Here is a 22,622-nt window from a genome sequence, read left to right as displayed (position 1 = left end):
CCTCTATCTTCACCTAACGTCTTTCACAATGTCTATGATCTCTAAAAGGCTTCACTCATTTGAGGGAACTAATTATGTGATGAAATGTGTGCCGATCACAGATAAGAGGGAATCGGTTCCACATAAGGAATTACTGTACTATTGGCCAAAAGTATTCTGCATGGCATCACTGAACATATTTGCTTAAGTGTTGTTCTCCCATTTTGAGTTTTAGCTCCTGGCCAGATGATCAGCCCGTGTCTGTGTAATACTAAGTGTATTATACTACATGAATGGAGAATTCTTGAGAAATTCAGTCTCAAGCTTCAAAAAGCCCAGAAACACATTCACCAGCGAGCACACAAAGGAATACAGAAGTTTGAGCTGGCTCTTCACTGGTGGACTAGTAGAAGAATTCTGTGCCCCATTTTAAATTCAGTGTGCCATGAGATTCACCCAATACTATAAAGGGAACTGTCCACCCAGCTGACATTCAGACAGTGCCTGTAGGGGCTGGGAGCTTTACTGTGAACTGATACAGAAGACTGGATGAGGAGAGAGGAGGGGATAATTAACGTACTTGTATAAAAGTGATAATGCCCTCGAAGCCATTGTTTGGAGGATATATTGGCATGGTCTTCCGGCCCTCGACATCGTCTCGGGCCTAACAACAGCTATGCCAATATATCCTCCAAAGATTGGCAATTCTCTGGCATGATCACTTAATTACAGAAGGCAGGCAGAGGAGATAATGGGAATCAACTTAGGGGAGTCAGGGACACAGGGACAATTAGAACGGTTCCTCTCAAGTTAATCTGGCACAAGTTATTATTTGAAAAGTAAAACAAATTGTAATCAAATTCTGCAAATCACACACTGTATTTTGAAGCGAATTTGAACAGAAATCCACCCAAGTGAATTTGGAGACAGGGTTTTGAAGGAATGGAGAGTTTGGGGGGGGTATGGTACTCACGGTTGGGAATGGGCTGTCTCATAGCGCTCAAATGCGTGGCCCAGGTCGTGTTTGTTGTTCATGTAGCACTGCGTGCACAAGTCGTAGTCAAAGCACACCTTGCACTTCCAGCGCATCCCCATGATGCCATGCTTCTTGCAGCTGTCACAGATGATGTTGGAGTGGCGCACACCTGCGACAGAGAAAAGGGGAGAGAGAGCGAGAAAGTCAGAGCGAGGTTGAAGGAGGTTAAGACAAGCCAGTCCAGAATTAGTTCACATTACAGCAAATGAGAAGAGTAAACTGATGACAGAGATGACGAGAGATGCAAATCTTCCTCCCCCTTCTCACTCTCCTTCTCCTCTTTGCTTTCGCTACATTAATTGAAGCATTATTGACTTCTGAGGCAGAACAATTCTGTTTTAATGGGGAAAATGCAGATGAATCCTGCATTAGCACTTGGCATTCAATTCTAATACAGCCGATTCTAAAACCGGGCTGTATTGCCTGTCTCCTGCTTGAGTCGAGAGAAACGGAGATGGAGAGAGATGCCCTTTGCTCTGCGATGCTGAGTAAACATGAGCTTGAGGAACCTTGCTTGAGTCACAAAGATGAGACCAATACCTAAAAATAACAAATGATATACAAACAATACATTAGATACCGTGCATTTGGAAAGAATTCAGACCCCTTCCCTTTTTCCACATTTTGTTACGTTACAGCCTTATTCTAAAAATTATTACATTTGTTTTTTTTTTCATTCATCAATCTACATACAATACCCCATAATGACAAAGAGAAACAGGTTTAGACATTTTTGCACATTCATAAAAAAACAGAAATACCCTATTTACGTAAGTATTCAGACATTTTCTATGATACTCCAAATTGAGCTCAGGTGCATCCTGTTTTCTGTTTTTATGTGTGTTCCCCTATTCCTACCACCCCTCCCCTAATTGGAGTAAACCAATGGACAACAACACTTAGGCTTCTACTTCCAGCTTAGTCATACTATATACATTTTACGGACACAATGTATTTGACAACAGTTCACTTTTTGTTTCATTTGGATCCCCTCTGTCAGCTACCCTCAACCCCTCCCATCTATCTCTGAAGACCATCCAGATTTGATTTCTATTTGCAATATATTTTTAACTGTGCTGTTTCACAAAAGTTCTGAACCTATAAACATTTTACGGACCAGTTTATTTTACATTAGTTATCTTGTTGTTTTTAGTCTCCCCCTTCAGCTCCACTCAACACTTCCCATCTATCTCTTAACACCATCCAGTTTTGATTTCCATTTGCAATATATTTTTCTAATCTGCTATGATGTTTCACACAAGTTCTTAAAAACATTTTTTTTTTAAATATTTAATTTTTGCATTCCAATTTTTGAACATTCAAAACAAAAGTGAAAAGATATTAGACAACGATAGGACAAAGTGACAGTAACAGACGAACGTAACAAAGATAAATTATAATTATAGTTATATAAACAAACATACAATAATAAAACATAAAAAATAAAAATAATTGTTTTTAAAATAAATAAAAAAATAACGAGACATTGGATCACCTGCCGTAGGCTACATAATATACATTACGTGTGAAACATTATGTTAGGATTATATATAGATTCAATCAATGAGATGTGGGGGGAGATTCTCCATATAGTCATATAGTCAATAAAAGGTTGCCAAATTCTGTAAAATGTCTTTTAACTTATTCCTCAAGCAGTAAGTGATTTTCTCCAAAGGGATACAACTATTAACTTCCGAAAGCCACATTGCAACTGGCAGGGAGGAATCCAATTTCCATTTCAAGACAATACATTTCTTGGCAATCGCTAGCAATATTTCTGTTAGCTTTATAGTATGGCTTTGCCTAAGATTGGTGTTAGTAAAGTTACCCAGTAGACAGACCTCCGGGTCTAAAGGGAATGCAACCCCGTGAATTGAGGATATGGTATCGCATACCCCCTGCCAGAAACCGTGTAGTTTTGAACACTGCCAAGTGGCATGGAGGAATGTTCCTTCATCTGAGCCACATCTAAAACATAGCGAGGAGATATCTGGGTTGAACCTGTGCAGTCTAGATGGGGTGATATAGAACTGATGGAGGAAATTAAACTGGATCAGTCTGTATCTGGAGTTCAATGTGGATGTAACCCCATCCCTGCACAGGTCACTCCATAGATCCTCATCAAGATCAATACCCAGATCTCTCTCCCATCTAAGTCAGGGTTTATCTAGCCCAGGCAGTGTTAGTCCTGACATAAGAGCATTGTAAACACCGGAAATGGTCTTGAACAGTGGTTGGTCTGCGTGGCAGAGTTGTTCAATAGGTGACATCTTAGGTAGATTCCATTGTCCCTTGAGAGTCACCCTAATAAAGTTTCGTAGTTGTAGGTAGCTAAAGAAGTCCCTGTTAGGCAAGTGGTATTTCTGTTTCAGCTGATCAAAAGACATAAGAACTCCCTCCTCGTAACAATGTTCCAGAAGAGTGATCCCCTTATCAGACCATGGTCTAAAGTTACTATTCTGGAAAAACATAGGGATCAATCTATTGTTCCATAAAGGGGTTTTAGGGGAAAGGAATCCCCCTCGTCCGAACATCTCATGCAGTTTGCACCATGCCAGGACAGAATGTATGATTAAAGGGTTGTCTGTGATGGTTTTTATAGATTTTCTGTCCCATTTGTAAAACAAATCTGCCCCAGTGTCATCATTTACCTCAAGCTTTTCAATGTTCAACCATGAGGGAGAGGGACCATTGTCAAACCTCTGAGCCAGAAACCTAGACTGTGCAGCCCATTAGTACATTCTAAAATTGGGGAGGTTTAAGCCCCCTTGACTGTAATCAAGGGTCAGTTTATCCAGGCCAACCCTAGGGGTTTTGCCGTGCCAGATAAACCGTCTGGTCAGCTTGTCGAGAGAGGAAAAAAATGCTGCGGGAACAGGGATAGGGAGAGATTGAAACAGATATAGAAACCTGGGCAGGACATTCATTTTAATTACATTGATTCTACCCAGTAGAGTGAGAGGTAAGTCCATCCATTTACAAAGGTAAACCTCCACCTTTTGCAACAAACTGGCCAGATTGAGTTTATAGATGTTGTTCAGATTACCATCCACCATTATGCCCAAATATGTGAAGCCCATAGGCGACCATCTAAAAGGAAACTTGTGCTTGATGGTATGATGGTCAAAGACAGACAACGGTAAGATTTCGCTTTTATCAAGATTGACCTTATATCCAGAGAAAGACTGTTGTAGGATCTGCAAATGAGAGAGGGAGTGTTCTGGGTTTGTTAGGAATAAGATAAGGTCGTCCGCAAAGAGTGATAATTTATGGGTATGGGGGCCTACCTCAAAGCCATGTATGTCAGGGCACGTTCTAATAGCCTCAGCCAACGGTTCGATGGCGAGGGCAAAGAGGTGGGGGCTAATTGGGCAACCTTGTCTGTTCCCCCTATAAAGAGGGAAAGAGGAGGAAGTAATCCCATTGGTAGCAATCCTAGCTTTAGGAGATTTGTAGAGTGATTTTATCAAATTTACAAACACGGTACCTAAACCAAACTTTTCCAAGACGCGAAATTCACACAAGTTCTGAACCTTTCTATTCTCATAGTTTCTACAGATTGTAAATGAAAGATTTTCTTCTTTCTAAAAGTATTATATTATTGATCGATTGACTATAAACTTTTCAAATCACCCAGCAGTGCGATTTACAGAGTTAGCTCCAGGTAAATGTTGCAATTGTCACGAATATTACCGAAGGTGGCTCCCCTTCTTGTTCGGGTGGCGCTCGGCGGTCGTCGTCGCCGGTCTACTAGCTGCCACCGATCCTTTCCGTGTTCGTTTGGTTTTGTCTAATTGGTTTCACCTGTTCATTGTTTGGTTGTTAGGGTGGGGTTATTTAAGTTCGTTCAGCCCGCTTCTGTTTGTGCGGGCTTGTTTTTTCTGTATTTGTGAGAGGTGTTATTGTTTGTTGGGTTTTCTCGCTGTCCTGGTATTTGACCTAAGGGTACTATATTGTTTTTATAGTTACGCCTGTTTGGGTATACTATTTTTTTCCTTTTATTTTTGGACATTAAAGTGTGTTTTTTCCCACATCCTTTGCTCTCTGCGCCTGACTCCACACCTATTCACTCATTGAGCGTTACAGCAATTCTTAAGCCATTCCTGAACCTGCGACCAAAAGCGATATCGGTCTCTTCGCAGCAAATATTTATACACACACAGTTGAAGTCGGAAGTTTACATACACTGGAGTCATTAAAACGTGTTTTTCAACCACTCCACAAATTTCTTGTAAACAAACTATAGTTTTGGCAAGTTGGTTAGGACATCTACTTTGTGCACGACACAAGTAATTTTTCCAACAATTGTTTACAGACAGATTATTTCAATTATCATTCACTGTATCAATTCCAGTGGGTCAAAAGTGTACATACACTAAGTTGACTGTGCCTTTAAACAGCTTGGAAAATTCCAGAAAATTATGTCATGGCTTTAAGAAGCTTCTGATAGGCTAATTGACATAATTTGAGTCAATTGGAGGAAACCTGTGGATGTATTTCAAGACCTACCTTCAAATTCAGTGCTTATTTTCTTGACATCATGGGAAAATCAAAATAAATCAGCCAAGACCTCAGAACAAAAATTGCAGACCTCCACAAGTCTGGTTCATTCTTGGGAACAATTTCCAAACGCCTGAAGGTACCACGTTCAACTGTACAAACAGTAGTACGCAAGTATAAACACCATGGGACCACCGAGCCGTCATACCGCTCAGGAAGGAGACGCGTTCTGTCTCCTAGAGATTAACGTATTTTGGTGCGAAATGTGCAAATCAATCGCAGAACAACAGCAAAGGACCTTGTGAAGAATGCTGGAGGAACACAAAAGTATCTATATCCACAGTAAAACAAGTCCTATATCGACAAAATTAAAGGCCGGAAGCCACTGCTCCAAAACCAAGGAACTGCTCCAAAACCACCATAAAAAAAGCCAAAGCAACATGTAAAGGTGTTGGTCCCATGTTTCATGAGCTGAAAAAAAATATTCCAGAAATGTTCCATACACACAAAAAGCGTATTTCTCTCAAATATTGTACACAAATGTGTTTATACCCGTTAGTAAGCATTTCTCCTTTGCCAAGATAATCCAGCCACTGGACAGGTGTAGCATATCAAGAAGCTGATTAAACAGCATGATCATTACACAGGTTTTGGAGAATTTGTCAGTACGTCCAACCGGCCTCAGAACCGCAGACCACGTGTAATCACGCCAGCCCAGGACCTCCACATCCGGCTTCTTCACCTGCGGGATTGTCTGAGACCAGCCACCTGGACAGCTGATGAAACTGTGGGTTTGCACAATCTAAGAATTTCTGCACAAACTGTCAAAAAACCTCTCAGGAAAGTTCATCTGCATGCTCATCGCCTCACCAGGGTCTTGACCTGACTGCAGTTTCACTGACTTCAGTGAGCAAATGCTCACCTTCGATGGACACTGGCACGCTGGAGAAGTGTGCTCTTCATGGATGAATCCTAGGTTCAACTGTACCGGGCAGATGGCGTGTATGGCATCGTGTGGGTGAGTGGTTTGCTGACGTCAATGCTGTGAACAAAGTGCCCCATGGTGGCGGTGGGTTTATGATATGGACATGCATAAGCTACGGACAATGAACAAAATTGCATTTTATCAATGGCAATTTGAGTGCACAGGGATACCTTGACGAGATCCTGTGGCCCAGTGTCGTGCTATTCATCTGCTTCCATCACCTTATATTTCAGCATGATAATGGACGGTCCCATGGAGCAAGGATCTGTACACAATTTCTGGAAGGTGAAAATGTCCCAGTTTTTCCATGGCCTGCATACTCACCAGACATGTCACCCATTGAGCATGTTTGGGATGCTCTGGATCAATGTGTAAGACAGCATGTTCCAGTTCACACCAATATCCAGCAAATTCGCACAACCATTGAAGAGGAGTGGGACAACATTCCACAGGCCATAATCAATAGATCAACTCTATGCAAAGGAGATGTCGCGCTGCATGAGGCAAATGGTGGTCAGACCAGAAACGGACTGTTTTTTTTTTATCCATGCCAACCTTTAAAAAAAGGTTCTGTGACCAATGGATGCATCTGTATTCCCAGTCATGTGAAATCCATAATGAATTTATTTTAATTGACAGATTTCCTTATATGAACATTAACTCCGTACAGTCTTTGAAATTCTTGCAAGTTGCGTATATATTTTTGCTCAGTGTATTTTTACCCATCTACCAGTAGATGCCCTTCTTTGTGAGTCCATGCAACTTATTATGTGACTTGTTAAGCACATTTTTACTCCTGAACTTATTTAAGCTTGCCATAACAAAGAGGTTGAATAATTATTGACGCAAGACATTCCAGCTTTTCATTTTTTATTAATTTGTAAAAATTTCACAAAACATAATTCCACGGGGTATTGTGTGAAGATTGATGAGGGGGGAAAATGGTTGAATACATTTTAGAATAAGGCTGTAACACAGCAAAATGAGGAAAAAGTCAAGGGGTGGGAATACTTTCTGAAGGCACTGCACAGTATATCCACCGCATTCAGAAAGCATTCAGACCCCTTGACTTTTCCCACATTTTGCGATGTTACAGCCTTATTCTAAAATGTATTCAACCATTTCCCCCCCTCATCAATCTTCACACAATACCCCATAATGACAAAGCAAAAACATGTTTTTAGACATTTCTGCAAATGTATAAAAAATATATTAAAAAAACAGAAATATCAAATTTACATAAGTATTCAGGCCCTTTACTCAGTAGTTTGTTGAAGCACCTTTGGCAGCGATTACAGCCTCAAGTTTTCTTGGGTATAACGCTACAAGCTTGGCACACCTGTATTTGGGGAGTTTCTCCCAATTTTTTCTGCAGATCCTCTCAAGCTCTGTCAGGTTGGATGGGGAGTGCTACTGCACAGCTATTTTCAGGTGTTCCATCGGGTTCAAGTCTAGGCTCTGGCTGGGCCCCTCAAAGACATTCAGAGACTTGTCCCAAAGCCACACCTGCATTGTCTTGGCTGTTTGCTTAGGGTCGTTGTCCTGTTGAAAGGTGAAGCTTCGCCCCAGTCTGAGGTCCTGAGCGCTCTGGAGAAGGCTTTCATCAATGATCTCTCTGTACTTTTCTTAGCTAATCTTTCCCTCAATCCTGACTAGTCTCCCAGTTCCTGCCGCTGAAAACCATCCCCACAGCACAATGCTGCCACCACCATGCTTCACCGTAGGGATGGTGCCAGGTTTCCTCCAGACATGACGCTTGGCATTCAGGCCAACGAGTTCAATGTTGGTTTCATCAGACCAGAGAATCTTGTTTCTCATGGTCAGAGCCCTTTAGGTGCCTTTTGGCAAACTCCTGATTGGCATACCTCCATGACCAACGTCCTTCTCCACCGATTGCTCAAATTGGCCGGGCGGCCAGCTCTAGAAAGAGTTTTGGTGGTTCCAAACTTCTCCCATTTAAGAATGGAGGCCAGTCTGTTTTTGGTACCCTTCCCCAGATCTGTACCTCGACACAATCCTGTCTCGGAGCTCTACAGACAATTTCTTTGACTTCATAGCTTGGTTTTTGCTCTGACATTCACTGTCAACTGTGGGAACTTATATAGACAGCTATGTGCCTTTCCAAATCATGTCCAATCAATTGAATTTACCACAGGTGGACTCCAATCAAGGATGATCAATGGAAACAGGATGCACCTGAGCTCAATTTCGATTCTCATAGCAAAGCATCTGAATACATATTTGTTTTTTTATTTTTAATACATTTGCAAAAATTTCTAAAAACACATGTTCACTTTGTCAATATGGGATATTGTGTGTAGATGGATGAGGTAAACAATTTAATCATTTTTAGAGTAAGGCTGTAATGTAACAAAATGTGAAGGGGTCTGAATACTTTATGAATTCACTGTAAGTACATAGTCTATATGTGTGTAAACAGCTGAGGTGGGGTGCTATGCTCACCGATCTGGGCATTGTCGTAGAGCAGCAGGTCGTGGGAGCCTTGGTATCCTGTGCGGTAGTTGGTGCGCGTGCCGCTGTCCCACTGTACCACCACCGTCTTATCGGGTGTGGTGGTGCTGCCTTGACGCCCGATCTCCACCACTGTGCCCAAGTGACCCTCACTGTCATCCTGGTTTCCCCACTTCCAGTCCAGACCACGCACCACGCGCATGCCCACCTCCATGCTGCCTCTCGGGCCAGCCGGGCCCAAGGGCCGCGGCCTGGTAGGGTCCCTTCTGCTGCTGCTGTTGTTGCGCCTCCGGGGCCTGTGAAGGGCAGGACGGACCAGCACAGAGGGCAGGGAGGGCACCACAGGTAGCACCAGGGGCTCCGGGACCAGATCAGGGGTGACTGACGGGAGAAGGAGAGAGAAAGAAAAATATGTCTAATCAATTGGGCCGCTGTCTACGAGCAGAGATGTGAATGAAAACCGGCATGAGTTTTCATTTTGTGACAAATAGTTATTGCAGCCAAGCATCTTTTTCTGTAAATAGGCTAGCTCAGATTGGCCATTCACCGGCACTTCTTCATTTGTAAACAATTTCATGATCTTGACCATTTTTTAAAAATAAGTCAGCCTAAGCCCTAAAACAATGGTCTCAATCATAGAATTAGGAAATAGAACACTAGAATGGACATGGACCGTCTTATGATGGGATAAATGTCAGCCATGTTTGTCAGGGAATTGGTAAACCATGGTTTGCCAGTGCTGTGATAAGATCACAGAAATATAATGGGCTTGGAACCTCTAACCCTGGCAATTTGACTGGTAAACTCATGGGTACACTTGCAATGGCTGCCTGGTATTGTGATGCAATAATTTCCATGGTAATGTCGAATGGTAGTTTTCACCCCTTTTTCTCCCCAATTTCATGATATCCAATTGGTAGTTACAATCTTGTCCCATCGCTGCAACTCCCGTACGGACTCGTGAGAGGCGAAGGTCGAGAGCCATGCGTCCTCTGAAAAACCCCGCACTGCTACCGTGCCCGCCACAAGAAGTCGCTAAAGCGCAATGGGACAAGGACATCTCAGCCGGCCAAACCCTCCCCTAACCCGGACGACTCTGGGCCAATTGTGCGCCACCTCATGGGTCTCCCGGGTTTGTACTGATGCAGTGCCTCAGATCCCTGCGCCACTCAGGAGGCCATCCATTATGCCATCATTGACTTGAATTCCATTCTATTTCTATTGATAAGATAGTGAAAAATAATTCATTAAGAATATGGTTGTGTTAATAAATTCATTTTGGAGTGCCAGAGTGCTCTCAGAGTGCGCTCTGGGTATTCGTAAATTCAGAGCATTGTTAGATTGTCTGTTTTTAAATTCAGAGCGTTTCGTTCTCGGAACATTCAGAGCGCACACTGGACGCTCTCGGAGGAGTAAGGTTGATCCAAGCATTCTGACCTCACAACGGCAGTCCAGCACCTTAGCTAACTGGTTAACGTTGGCTAGCTACTTCCAGACACAAATGAAAAAACAACTCACTGACCATTTTACTCGCCCTTGCAGAGCTGGTTAGGCTGTTTTCATGTTATCCAGAGCATTGGTCACTGTAACTGTGCTGCGGGCAACAATTTAATTATGTTTTTTTGCTGACGTTTACCGACACTGGCCATATTCAACAGGTGTTGAACGTTCGTAAATTCATCAGTTATTCTGTGCTCTGGCACACTCAGATGAGAGCGCTCTGAAATTGGAGTAGATGGCCGAGTGAATTTACGAAACGCACCTTTAATCTGCACTCTGTTAGCTAGCTAGCCAGACAGTTTTAGAGTCATGATTCCATCATTTTTTCTAATTAACTGCCAATATGCTAACACTCCATTCAAACAATGCAGTCAATCCACAGCCATTTATTGGCTGAAATCAGTTGATTGGACTTTGACAAGTTGTAAATGCAACAAGTACTGATATTGTATCATATAATAGCTTTTCAAGAAAACAAAAATGTTGAAATGTCTTTATACATATATTTTAGAGGCTATATATACACAGTACCAGTCAAAGGTTTGGGCACACCGAGTCATTCAAGTTTTTTTTTTGTGTGTGTGACTATTTTCTACATTGTATAATAGTAGTGAAGACATATAAACTATGAAATAACACATATGGAATCATGTAGAACCAAAAATGTGTTAAACAAATCAAAATGTATTTGATATGAGATTCTTCAAAGTAGACAGCTTTGCACACTCTTGGCATTCTCTCAACCAGCTTCACCTGGAATGCTTTTCCAACAGTCTTGAGGGAGTTTCCACATATGCTGAGCACTTGTTGGCTGCTTTTCCTTCACTCTACAGTCCAACACATATTGCTCCCCCACTAAAATGAAGATCAGATCAAAGGCGAAGATCAGATCAAATTTTATGACAAATTTATGTAGAAATCCAGGTAATTCCAAAGGGTTTACATACTTTTTATTGCCACTGTATATATCACAGAACATTTGTTTAAAACCCATATAACCCATATTTATAATTATATGACAATATTATTGGGTAACAATAATTCTATTACACATTTTCTGATAGATCACATGCCTTACTTCCATTTTCCTGTGTAAATAAAATCCGGATTATGCCTCTTCTGCCATTCATTCCAATTAAATTGGTTTGGATTTCTCCCTGACTAATACGGATGCTATTGTCACCACATTCTGGGACTTTGACAGTTTATTACATAGCCAGGATCTCTATGGTCTCAATAATCAGAGAGCTTTACACCACTCCCAGAGATACTGTCAGTGACACTGCAGCAGCAAGCCTTTTGTCTCATTATAACCCATGTACTGAAGCCCTGTGATTTTATCCTGTCCCTTTCTCAACATTCACTGAGCCCCATGCTGTGTGACATGGGCTGACTCATAGAGGAGCAGCTGGACATTAGACTCCCCTAACACGCTCACTGCTTTCCTCTGTACCCCTGACATGACACAGCAGCCACAGTCTGCCACACAGTCATGCCCTCATCATGACACTATGGCATGTAGCATTAGTGCCCAGCAGCCACTTGAAACCCAACAAACGCAGGAAGGAAGTGCTTATTCATGTGGAGGACTGCGTTGGCAGAATGGCAGGAACTTTCACAAATAAGAGAGGTATGCCAATCAGACAGCCCACCAGTCAGACAGCCAGCCAGTCAGGCTGCATATATGGCCTACTTTAGCATAGGGAAAGGGGATATCTAAACTATATATACACAAAATAACGTGGACACCCCTTCAAATTTGTGAATTTGCTGATAGGTGTATAAAATAGAGTACACAGCCATGCAATCTACATAAGAGCTTACTGAAGAGCTCAGTGACTTTCAAAGTGGCACCGTCATAGAATGCCACCTTTCCAACAAGTCAGTTCATCAAATTTCTGCCCTGCTAGAGCTTCCCCAGTTAACTGTAAGTGCTGTTATTGTGAAGTGGCAACATCAAGGAGCAACAACAGATCATCCACGAAGTGGTACGCCACACAAGCTCACAGTAGGGGACCACAGAGTGCTGAAGCGCGTAAAAAACGCCTGTCCTCAGTTGCAACACTCACTACCGAGTTCCAAACTGCCTCTGGAAGCAACGTCAGCACAAGAACTGTTCGTCGGGAGCTTTATGAAATGTGTTTCCATGGCCGAGCAGGCGCATACAAGCCTAAGATCACCACACGCAATGCCAAGTGTCAGCTGGAGTGGTGTAAAGCTCACCGCCATTGGACTCCGGAGCAGTGGAAACGTGTTCTCTGGAGTGATGAATCACGGTTTACCATCTGGCAGTCCGATGGATGAATCTGGGTTTGGCGGATGCCAGGGGAACACTACCTACCCGAATGCATAGTGCCAACTGTAAAGTTTGGTGGAGGAGGAATAGTGGTCTGGGGGTGTTTTTCATTGTTCGGGCTAGGCCCCTTAGTTCCAGTGAAGGGGAATCTTAACACTACAGAATGCAATGACATTCTAGACGATTTTGTGCTTCCAACTTTGTGGCAACAATTTGGGCAAGGCCCTTTCCGCCTGACAATGCCCCCGTGCACAAAGTGAGGTCCATACAGAAATCAATTGAGATTGGTGTGGAAGAACTCTACTGGGCTGCACAGAGCCCTGACCTTAAACCCTTCGAACATCTTTGGGATGAATTGGAACACCGACTGAGAGACAGGCCTAATTGCACAACATCAGTGCCCGACCTCACTAATGGTCTTGTGGCTGAATGGAAGCAAATCCCCACAGCAATGTTCCAACATCTAGTGGAAAGGCTTCCCAGAAGAGTGGAGGCTGTTATAGCAGCAAAGGGAGGATCAAGTCTATATTAATGCCCATGATTTTGGAAAGAGATGTTCGACGAGCACGTCCACATACTTTTGGTCATGTGTAGTGACAATTAAAGGGAGAGCTGTAAAAAGTTCAGAACTTCTGTAGATTAGGCTACATGCTTGGTTTTAACAAGGGAAAATGTCAAATTTGAGTGTGTGTGAGTGTGTGTGTGTGTGTGTGAGTGTAGTCAGTTGAATCCATTCATAACGGAATGGATTCAACCAAAATGTGTCTTCCGCTTTTAACTCAACCCCTCTGAATTAGAGAGGTCCGGGGGGCTGCCTTAATCGACGTCATCAGCACTTGGGGAGCAGTTGTTGTTGGGGGTTAACTGCCTTGCTAAAGGACCTTTTTCCACCTTGCCGGCTTGGAGATTCAAACCAGTGACCTTTTGGTTACTGGCTCAATGCTCTTAACCACTAGGAGGAATGTCTCAGTTGACCGGTTGTTGAAACACTGTCTGTCTACACAGCCACAATAAGAGGCTAAAAAGCACAGTCACCTTTTTTAAACTGCTGAGTTAACCACGGACAATGACCCTACCGTTGTTGAAGTAGGGGAGGCCTACCTCGGTTGTCCCTCAGCCAACAAATGCTTGGCTTTGGTTGATTTACGTTGATCATGTTGGTGATGGCATTCCTGGATGCAGCTTCGGTCTGTGTCTACCATACACAGGGGAATCGAGGGGGAGCTACTGCATAGATAGAGGCAGGCAGTCCAGCCGCCTATAGATGTGGAGCACACTAGATCAGCCTGTCTCTCTGCATCCTCCTCATCTGCCTGCCTGGGCTGCCTACTGTGGGCTTGCAGCCTTTACGTAACGGCCTACAGAATTTTGTTTGTGCATTTGTGTGAGGACAAGAAAAAAGCAGAGACGAATCCAATAAAAACCTGTCACAAATGGATCGCAAAGTGAAACATACTCAAATTTGACATTTTCCCTTGTTAAAACCAAGCATGTAGCCTAATCTACAGAAGTTCTGAACTTTTTACAGCTCTCCCTTTAATTGTCACTTCTCACTGGAAAGACTATTTAACACTCACAGCTTCCAATAACAGACAGAACCTGCAACTATTATCAACCCATGCATACAACACTACCTATGAAGCTTTATGCTTACAAACAACATTTATTCACCCTGGTTGATACAACTGACAATGTAGACCAAGTGCATTTTCTGTTGGTGCCTAATTTAGTCTTAATCCCATGATAAGTATTCAGATACTTGGTTTAGTGTCGGCCTAAATCCATCTTAATCCAGCAGCAATAGGCCGAACAAAATTATTATACTACTTTTGAGATTATATTTGTATGTTTACAGAGATTACTGTGTCATTTGTGTGTTAAAGGTATCTGCTTAAGCGTGAAAACATACAGAGTGGGGGGGAATCAGAGAGAGAACAAGCAGGCTGCTCATACTCTCTTTCTCCAGCCCTAAAATCACAGTTTAGCCTGCCTTCACTGGATTAATAGCTCTTGCCAGTCATCTGACACTGTGTTTAAGGGGAGCCTCCGGGTGAGTATCGATAGTCTAAAGTAGCTTCCTATCCTTGGCTCCTCTTCTCCATTTGCTCTGATCTACCGGTGAGGTGAAAACAATAAATTAGAAATCCTAGCAGTTGTTTCAGATCACCCTTGATTCAGGAAAATAAACTAGGATAAAGAGATTGTCTAGGCCAGTTGTTTTCTACTGCAGGTGGTCCGAATGTTTTTAACATATGTTTCTTCCAAAAAGAATAGGCCTCACAGTTGAGACATGGGAGTATTAGGCTAATGGAATTATAAGCAATTTTACATTTACTTTTCACAATGCAAATTGTTTATAACAATATTAAAACCTTTAATCTGTTACAGTATATTCACTGATAAATTTGACTGGTTGTCCTAAAGAGATTGACAGTGATTTGTTGGTCCCTGGAACAGAAAAGGTTGGGATAATTGAAATGACTGAGATGCACCCTTTGGATGGAGAGATCTATGGAGATTAGGGAAAGGAGACATTTGCCTACCAATCTCCCTCCATGCTTGTGCCTCTTGATCAGGCAGGGATTTCACCATCCTGCCAGAGCATACTGATATCTAATCAGAATTCAAATTGGACTAGGAATGACTGTGCCAAGTACACTCCCAGCATGGATGAATCTGGGGGTGACTACCTACACAACGAGCCCTTATCCTGGCTTTAGAAGAACACTGTTCCACAGTGGGAGCTTAGCTCAACCCAGTAGGATACAGTGGCTAGTTGGCTGACATCGGACCAAAGAAAAACTGGGAATCGATATTCACAATCAATGGGTTACATTTGTGGCATGCTAAACGGATCTTCCCACAAAGGTGTACAGCAGACTTCTAGGTGGACCACGTTTAGAACCTAATCAATAAATCAACATGAAAAAGGAGTAGGGCAGCCATAAAGGACAACCAGGTTATTCAAAAGGATTCTCAGCCACCAAATTGTATCCTCCTATAATTACTGTAAGCAAGCAAGAGCGCAAGCAAGCCAAAACCCAACATCACCAACACAGCAGAGGTCCATATTATTTTGTGGGCCAAACCAGTTTTATCCATGGCAGTAACAAATCGTTAGAAAACCATGATGCATCTGCCACAATCAACTATCATTCTGAAGACTAAGATGCTTAGTTTTTTTTAAATCAACATTTCCCTAGAATTTTGTACATTTCACCCCAAAATTGTCATTACCGAAATGCGCCCAGTTTAAAATCTTGGGTCACTTATAAAATGTTACTTTAGAAAAATCTAAATTATTTGAATAAAACAAAATATGTTGCTGTAGTTTTGTCATGTTCTGACCATCGTTCTTGTGTGTTTTCCTTGTTTTAGTGTTGGTCAGGACGTGAGCTGGGTGGGTATTCTATGTTGTGTGTCTGGTTTGTCTATTTCTATGTTTGGCCTGATATGGTTCTCAATCAGAGGCAGGTGTTAGTCATTGTCTCTGATTGGGAACCATATTTAGGTAGCCTGTTTTGTGTTGGGTTTTGTGGGTTCCTGTCTCTGTGTTTGCACCAGATAGGGCTGTTTTGGTTTTTCACATTTCTTGTTTTGTTAGTCTATTCATGTATAGTTTCTTTATTAAAGAACCTTGAATAATAACCACGCTGCGTTTTGAATAATAACCACGGTCCGCCTCTCCTTCTACTCAAGAAAACCGTTACAGAATCACCCACCACAACAGGACCAAGCGGCGTGGTGACAGGCAGCGGCAGCAGGAGCAGCGAAAGGAGGAATGGACATGGGAAGACGTTTTGGACGGCAAGGGTTGTTACACTTGGGAGGAAATACTGGCTGGAAGAGATCGCCTCCCATGGGAACAGGTGGAGGCACTTAGGAGAGCAGAGGCAGCCGGAGAGAGGAGCCGGCGATACGAGGGAACACGGTTGGCAAGGAAGCCCGAGAGTCAGACCCCAAAATTTCTTGGTGGGGGGCACACAGGGAGTATGGCAACGCCAGGTAGGAGACCTGCGCCAACTTCCTGTGCTTACCGGGCAGGCACCGTGTTATGCTGTGGAGCGCACAGTGTCTCCAGTGCGGGTGCATAGCCCGGTGCGGTACATACCAGCTCCTCGTATCGGCCGGGCTAGAGTAAGCATCAAGCCAAGTGTCATGAAGCCGGCTCTACGCATCTGGTCTCCAGTGCGTCTCCTTGGGCCGGCTTACATGGCACCAGCCTTGCGCACGGTGTCCCCAGTTCGCCTGCATAGCCCAGTGCGGGCAGGGTGACCGGGAGCATTCAACCGGGTAAGGTTGGGCAGGCTCGGTGCTCAAGAGCTCCAGTGCGCCTGCACGGTCCGGTCTATCCAGTACCACCTCCACGCACCAGCCCTCTGGTGGCAGCTCCCCGCACCAGGCTTCCTGTACGTGTCCTCGGCCCAGCACCACGCTCCAGGCCCATAGTGCGCTTCGCCTGTCCGGCGCTGCCAGAGCTCCCGCCCCTCATTCCAGAAGCGCCAGAGCTCCTCAGTCCAGCGCTGCCAGAGCCTTCCTCCTCTCCAGCGCAGCCGGAGTCTCCCGCCTGTCCGGCGCTGCCAGAGCTCCCGCCCCTCCTTCCAGAGGCGCCAGAGCTCATCAGTCCAGCGCTGCCAGAGCTTTCCTCTCCAGCGTTGCCGGAGTTTCCCGTCTGCACAGCGCCATCAGAGTCGCCAGTCTGCCCAGCGCCGCCTGAGCTACCAGTCTGCCCAGCGCCATCAGAGTCGCCAGTCTGCCCAGCGCCGCCTGAGCCGCCCGTCTGCCCAGCGCCAGTCTGTAAGGAGCCACCAGTGCCGCCAGTCTGCAAGGAGCCGCCAGTCTGCAAGGAGCCGCCAGTCTGCAAGGAGCCGCCAGTGCCGCCAGTCTGCAAGGAGCCGCCAGTGCCGCCAGTCTGCAAGGAGCCGCCAGTGCCGCCAGTCTGCAAGGAGCCGCCAGTGCCGCCAGTCTGCAAGGAGCCGCCAGTGCCGCCAGTCTGCAAGGAGCCGCCAGTGCCGCCAGTCTGCAAGGAGCCGCCAGTGCCGCCAGTCTGCAAGGAGCCGCCAGTCAGCCAGTGCCACCAGTCAGCCAGGAGCCGCCAGCGCCGCCAGTCAACCAGGAGCCGCCAGAGCTGCCAGGATCCGTTAGATCCGCCATTCAGCCAGGATCCGCCATTCAGCCAGGATCCGCCAGAGCTGCCAGTCAGCCAGGATCTGCCGGAGCCACCAGTCAGCCAGGATCTGCCAGAACTAGGTAATTTGAATGATTTACTAGGACCACTACTTATACATATTTTTTGTGAAACATCAGTTATTGATTAAGTAGGGATTGTCAGGAAATATGGGTGTATAAACCCCATTTTAAATTTACTTAAAGCCACAATCTGGAGTTTAGCACTAAAAGGAGGATATCCTTAATTTTGACATGTGTACCTGTTTTTGGTCCATACCCCACATACAGTACCAGTCAAAAGTTTGGACACACCTACTCATTCAAGGGTTTTTCTTTATTTTTACCATTTTCTACATTGTAAAATAATAGTGAAGACATCAAAACGATTAAATAACATGTAGTAGTAACCAAAAAAAGTGTTAAACAAATATAAATATTTATATTTGAGATTCTTCAAAGTAGCCATCCTTTGCTTTGCACAATCTTGGCATTCTCTCAACCAGCTTCATGAGGTAGTCACCTGTAATGGATTTGAATTAACAGGTGTGTCTTGTCAAAAGTTAATTTGTGTAATTTCTTTCATTCATAATGCGTTTGAGACGATCAATTGTGTTGTGACATGGTAGGGGTGGTATAGAGAAGATGGGGCTATTTGATAAAAGACCAAGTCCATATTATGACAAGAACAGCTCAAATAAGCAACGAGAAACGACAGTCCATCATTACTAAGACATGAAGGTCAGTCAAACCGGAAAATTTGAAGAACTTTGAACATTTCTTCAAGTGCAGTTGTACGACAACGACGAGACAGCGACGAGACAGCCTATAGGGAGGAGGTCAGAGACCTGGCCGGGTAGTGCCAGAATAACAACCTATCCCTCAACGTAACCAAGACTAAGGAGATGCACGTCCCCATTCTCATCAACGGGGCAGTAGTGAAGCAGGTTGAGAGCTTCAAATTCCTTGGTGTCCACATCAACAACAAACTGGATTGGTCCAAACACACCAAGACAGTCGTGAAGAGGGCACGACAAAGCCTATTCCCCTTCAGGAAACTAAAAAGATTTGGCCTGGGTCCTGAGATCCTCAATAGGTTCTACAGCTGCAACATCGAGAGCATCCTGACCGGTTGAATCACTGCCTGGCACGGCAATTGCTCGGCCTCCGACCACAAGGCACTTCAGATAGTGATGTACTGGGCCGTACGCACTGGGGCAAAGCTGCCTGCCATCCAGGACCTCTACACCAGGCGGTGTCAGAGGAAGGCCCTAAAAATTGTCAAAAGACCCCAGCCACACACTGTTCTCTCTACTACCGCATGGCAAGCGGTACAGGAGTGCCAAGTCTAGGACAAAAAAGGCTTCTGAACAGTTTTCACCCCCAAGCCATAAAACTCCAAATGGTTACCCGGACTATTTGCATTGTGTGCCCCCCCCAATCCCTCTTTTACACTGCTGCTACTCTCTGTTTATCTTATATGCATAGTCACTTTAACTATATATTCATGTACATACTACCTAAATTGGCCCGACCAACCAGTGCTCCCGCATATTGGCTAACCGGGCTATCTGCATTGTGTCCCACCACCTGCCAACCCCTCTTTTTACGCTTCTGCTACTCTCTGTTCATCATATATGCATAGTCACTTTAACGATACCTACATGTACATACTACCTCAATAAGCCCGACTAACAGGTGTCTGTGTATAGCCTTGTTACTCTTTTTTTCAAATGTATTTTTACTGTTTTAATTCTTTACTTACCTACTACACACACACTTCACCATTGGTTAGAGCCTGTAAGTAAGCATTTCACTGTAAGGTCTACTACACCTGTTGTATTAGGTGCACGTGACAAACAAACTTTGATTTGAGTTGCAAAAACCATCAAGCGCTATGATGAAAATGGCTCACATGAGGACCGCCACAGGAAAGGAAGACTCAGAGTTACCTCTGCTGCAGAGGACAAGTTCATTTAGAGTTACCAGCCTCAGAAATGGCAGCCCAAATAAATGCTTCAGAGTTCAAGTAACAGACACATCTCAACATCAACTGTTCAGAGGGGAGTGTGTGAATCAGGCCTTCATGGTCGAATTGCTGCAAAGAAACCACTACTAAAGGACACCAATGAGAAGAGACTTGCTTAGACCGGTGGAAATCTGTCCTTTGGTCTGCTGAGTCCAAATTTGAGATGGTTCCAACCGCTGTGTCTTTGTGAGACGCAGAGTAGGTGATCATCCTGATCTCCACATGTGTGATTCCCATTGTGAAGTATGGAGGAGGTGGTGTGATTGTGTGGGGGTGCTTTGCTGGTGACACTGTCGGAGAGTAAATTATTTACGCCTTCCCATCTGGTTTGCACTTAGTGGGACTATCATTTGTTTTTCAACAGGATAATGACCCAACACACCTCCAGGCTGTGCTAGGGCTATTTGACCAAGAAGGAGAGTGATGGTGTGCTGCATTAGATGACCTGGCCTCCACCATCACCCGACCTCAACCCAATTGAGATTGTTTGGGATGAGTTGGACCACAGAGTGAAGGTAAAGCAGCCAACAAGTTCTCAGCATATGTGCGAACTCCTTCAAGACTGTTGGAAAAGCATTCTAGGTGAAGCTGTTTGAGAGAATGCCAAGAGTAGGCAAAACTATCAGCAAGGCAAAGGGCGGCTACTTTGAAGAATCGAAAATCGATTGTTTAACTTCTTGGTGACAGGGGGGGTCCGGAAGAAATGCATGCCCAAATTCAACTGCCTGCTACTCACCCCCTGAAGATAAGATATGCATATTATTAGTAGATTTGGATAGAAAACACTCTGAAGTTTCTAAACTGTTTGAATCATGTCTGTGAGTATAACAACTTATTTAGCAGGCGAAACCCAGAGGACAAACCATTGATTTTTTTTTGAGGTCACTCTCTTTTCAATCGGTATTCATTGGGAATCCAGATTTTTAAGGGACCTTCTTGCAGTTCCTACCGCTTCCTCTGGATGTCAGTCTTTATAAATTGGTTGAGGTTTTTCCTTTGTGTAATGAAGTAGCACTGTTCAGAACGAGGGTCACTTCAAGTGTACTGTTAGATAGAGGCGCGTGACCAGAAAGCTAGCTACAGTTTGTTTTCTTCTTGTATTGAACAGAGATCATCCCGTCTTCAATTTGATTGATTATTTACGTTAAAAATGCCTAAAGTTGCATTACAAAAGTAGTTTGAAATGTTTTGGCAAAGTTTACAGGTAACTTTTGAGATATTTTGTAGTCACGTTGCGCAAGTTGGAACCGGTGTTTTTCTGGATCAAACTCGCCAAATAAATTGACATTTTGGATATATAGACGGAATTAATCTAACAAAAGGACCATTTGTGATGTTTATGGGACATAAATAAGCTCGTCAAAGGTAAGGCATGAATTATATTTTTATTTCTGCATTTTGTGTCGCGCCTGCAGGGTTGAAATATGCTTTTCTCTCTTTGTTTACGGTGGTGCTACCCTCAGATAATAGCATCGTTTGCTTTTGCCGAAAAGCCTTTTTGAAATCTGACATGTTGGCTGGATTCACAAGTGTAGCTTTAATTTGGTATCTTACATGTGTGATTTGATTTGAAAGTTTGATTTTTATAGTAATTCATTTGAATTTGGCGCTCTGCATTTTCACTGGCTTCTGGCCAGGTGGGACGCTAGCGTCCCACATATCCCAGAGAGGTTTTAACAGTTGTTTTGGTTACCATGTGATTCCATATGTGTTATTTCATAGTTTGATGTCTTATTATTATTCTAAAAAGTAGAAAATAGTACAACTAAAGAAAAACCCTTGAATGAGTAGGTGTTTCCAAACTTTTGAAAGTACATGCAAGTAATTACAGTACTTATTCTAAAATAAGGTATTTTAGTCAATTGCATTAAAATCAGTGATTTTAGAATTATGCTAGTCATTTGGCATTAACAAATGACACAGTTTGATGATGTACTGGGTTAATGAATCCCTAATAGAGCTCAGTACAGTTTTTCAATGGCAAACTACCAAAACATAAATTCTCATTTCAGAAACCTGCCAATCATTACCATAATGCACCAATATTTAGGACACATTAGGAAACATAAAATGTATACTTTAGTAATTTTGACTTAATCTGAAAGTGTGTCTTTTGTGCTTTATCCAAATATAATAATAATAATAATAATAATAATAATAATAATATGTAGGCTATACACAAGTAATTTTGACAAAAACAAATATTCAGAAAAGGTGGTGTAATGAGAAATATACACTACCGTTCAAAATTTGGGGTCACATAGAAATGTCCTTGTTTTTGAAAGAAAAGCACTTTTTTTTTTACCATTAAAATAACATCAAATTGATCAGAAATATAGTGTAGACATTGTTAATGTTGTAAATGACTAATGTAGCTGGAAATGGCAGATTTCTTTTATGGGATATCTACATAGGCTACAGAGGCCCATTATCAGCAACCATCACTCCTGTGTTCCAATGGCATGTTGTGTTAGCTAATCCAAGTTTATCACTTTAAAAGGCTAATTGGTCATTAGAAAACCCTTTTCAATTATGTTAGCACAGCTGAAAACTGTTGTTCTGATTAAAGAAGCAATAAAACTGTCCTTCTTTAGACTAGTTGAGTATCTGTAGCATCATCATTTGTGGGTTCGATTACAGGCTCAAAATGGCCAGAAAC

At 43.3% G+C, this 22,622-nt stretch overlaps 1 protein-coding gene across 5 annotated transcripts in view; it reads right to left on the bottom strand.

The window, feature by feature from the left end:
• Positions 1-22,622, bottom strand: part of LOC118359796 (E3 ubiquitin-protein ligase MIB2-like) — an 83,678-nt gene that overhangs the window by 52,234 nt on the left and 8,822 nt on the right. For all 5 annotated transcript variants that reach the window (XM_035738540.2, XM_035738541.2, XM_035738537.2 and 2 more), the window contains exons 2-3: positions 8,964-9,353; positions 953-1,124 (exon numbers count right to left, since the gene is read on the bottom strand). In XM_035738540.2, the coding sequence (XP_035594433.1) occupies positions 953-1,124; positions 8,964-9,186 (395 nt within the window). In that variant the 5' untranslated portion in view covers positions 9,187-9,353. The remainder of the gene's footprint in view (positions 1-952; positions 1,125-8,963; positions 9,354-22,622) is intronic.

The sequence above is a fragment of the Oncorhynchus keta genome, chromosome 27 (genome assembly GCF_023373465.1).
Source record: "Oncorhynchus keta strain PuntledgeMale-10-30-2019 chromosome 27, Oket_V2, whole genome shotgun sequence".
Taxonomy (NCBI): domain Eukaryota; kingdom Metazoa; phylum Chordata; class Actinopteri; order Salmoniformes; family Salmonidae; genus Oncorhynchus; species Oncorhynchus keta.
This window is presented reverse-complemented; position numbering and strand designations above follow the sequence as displayed.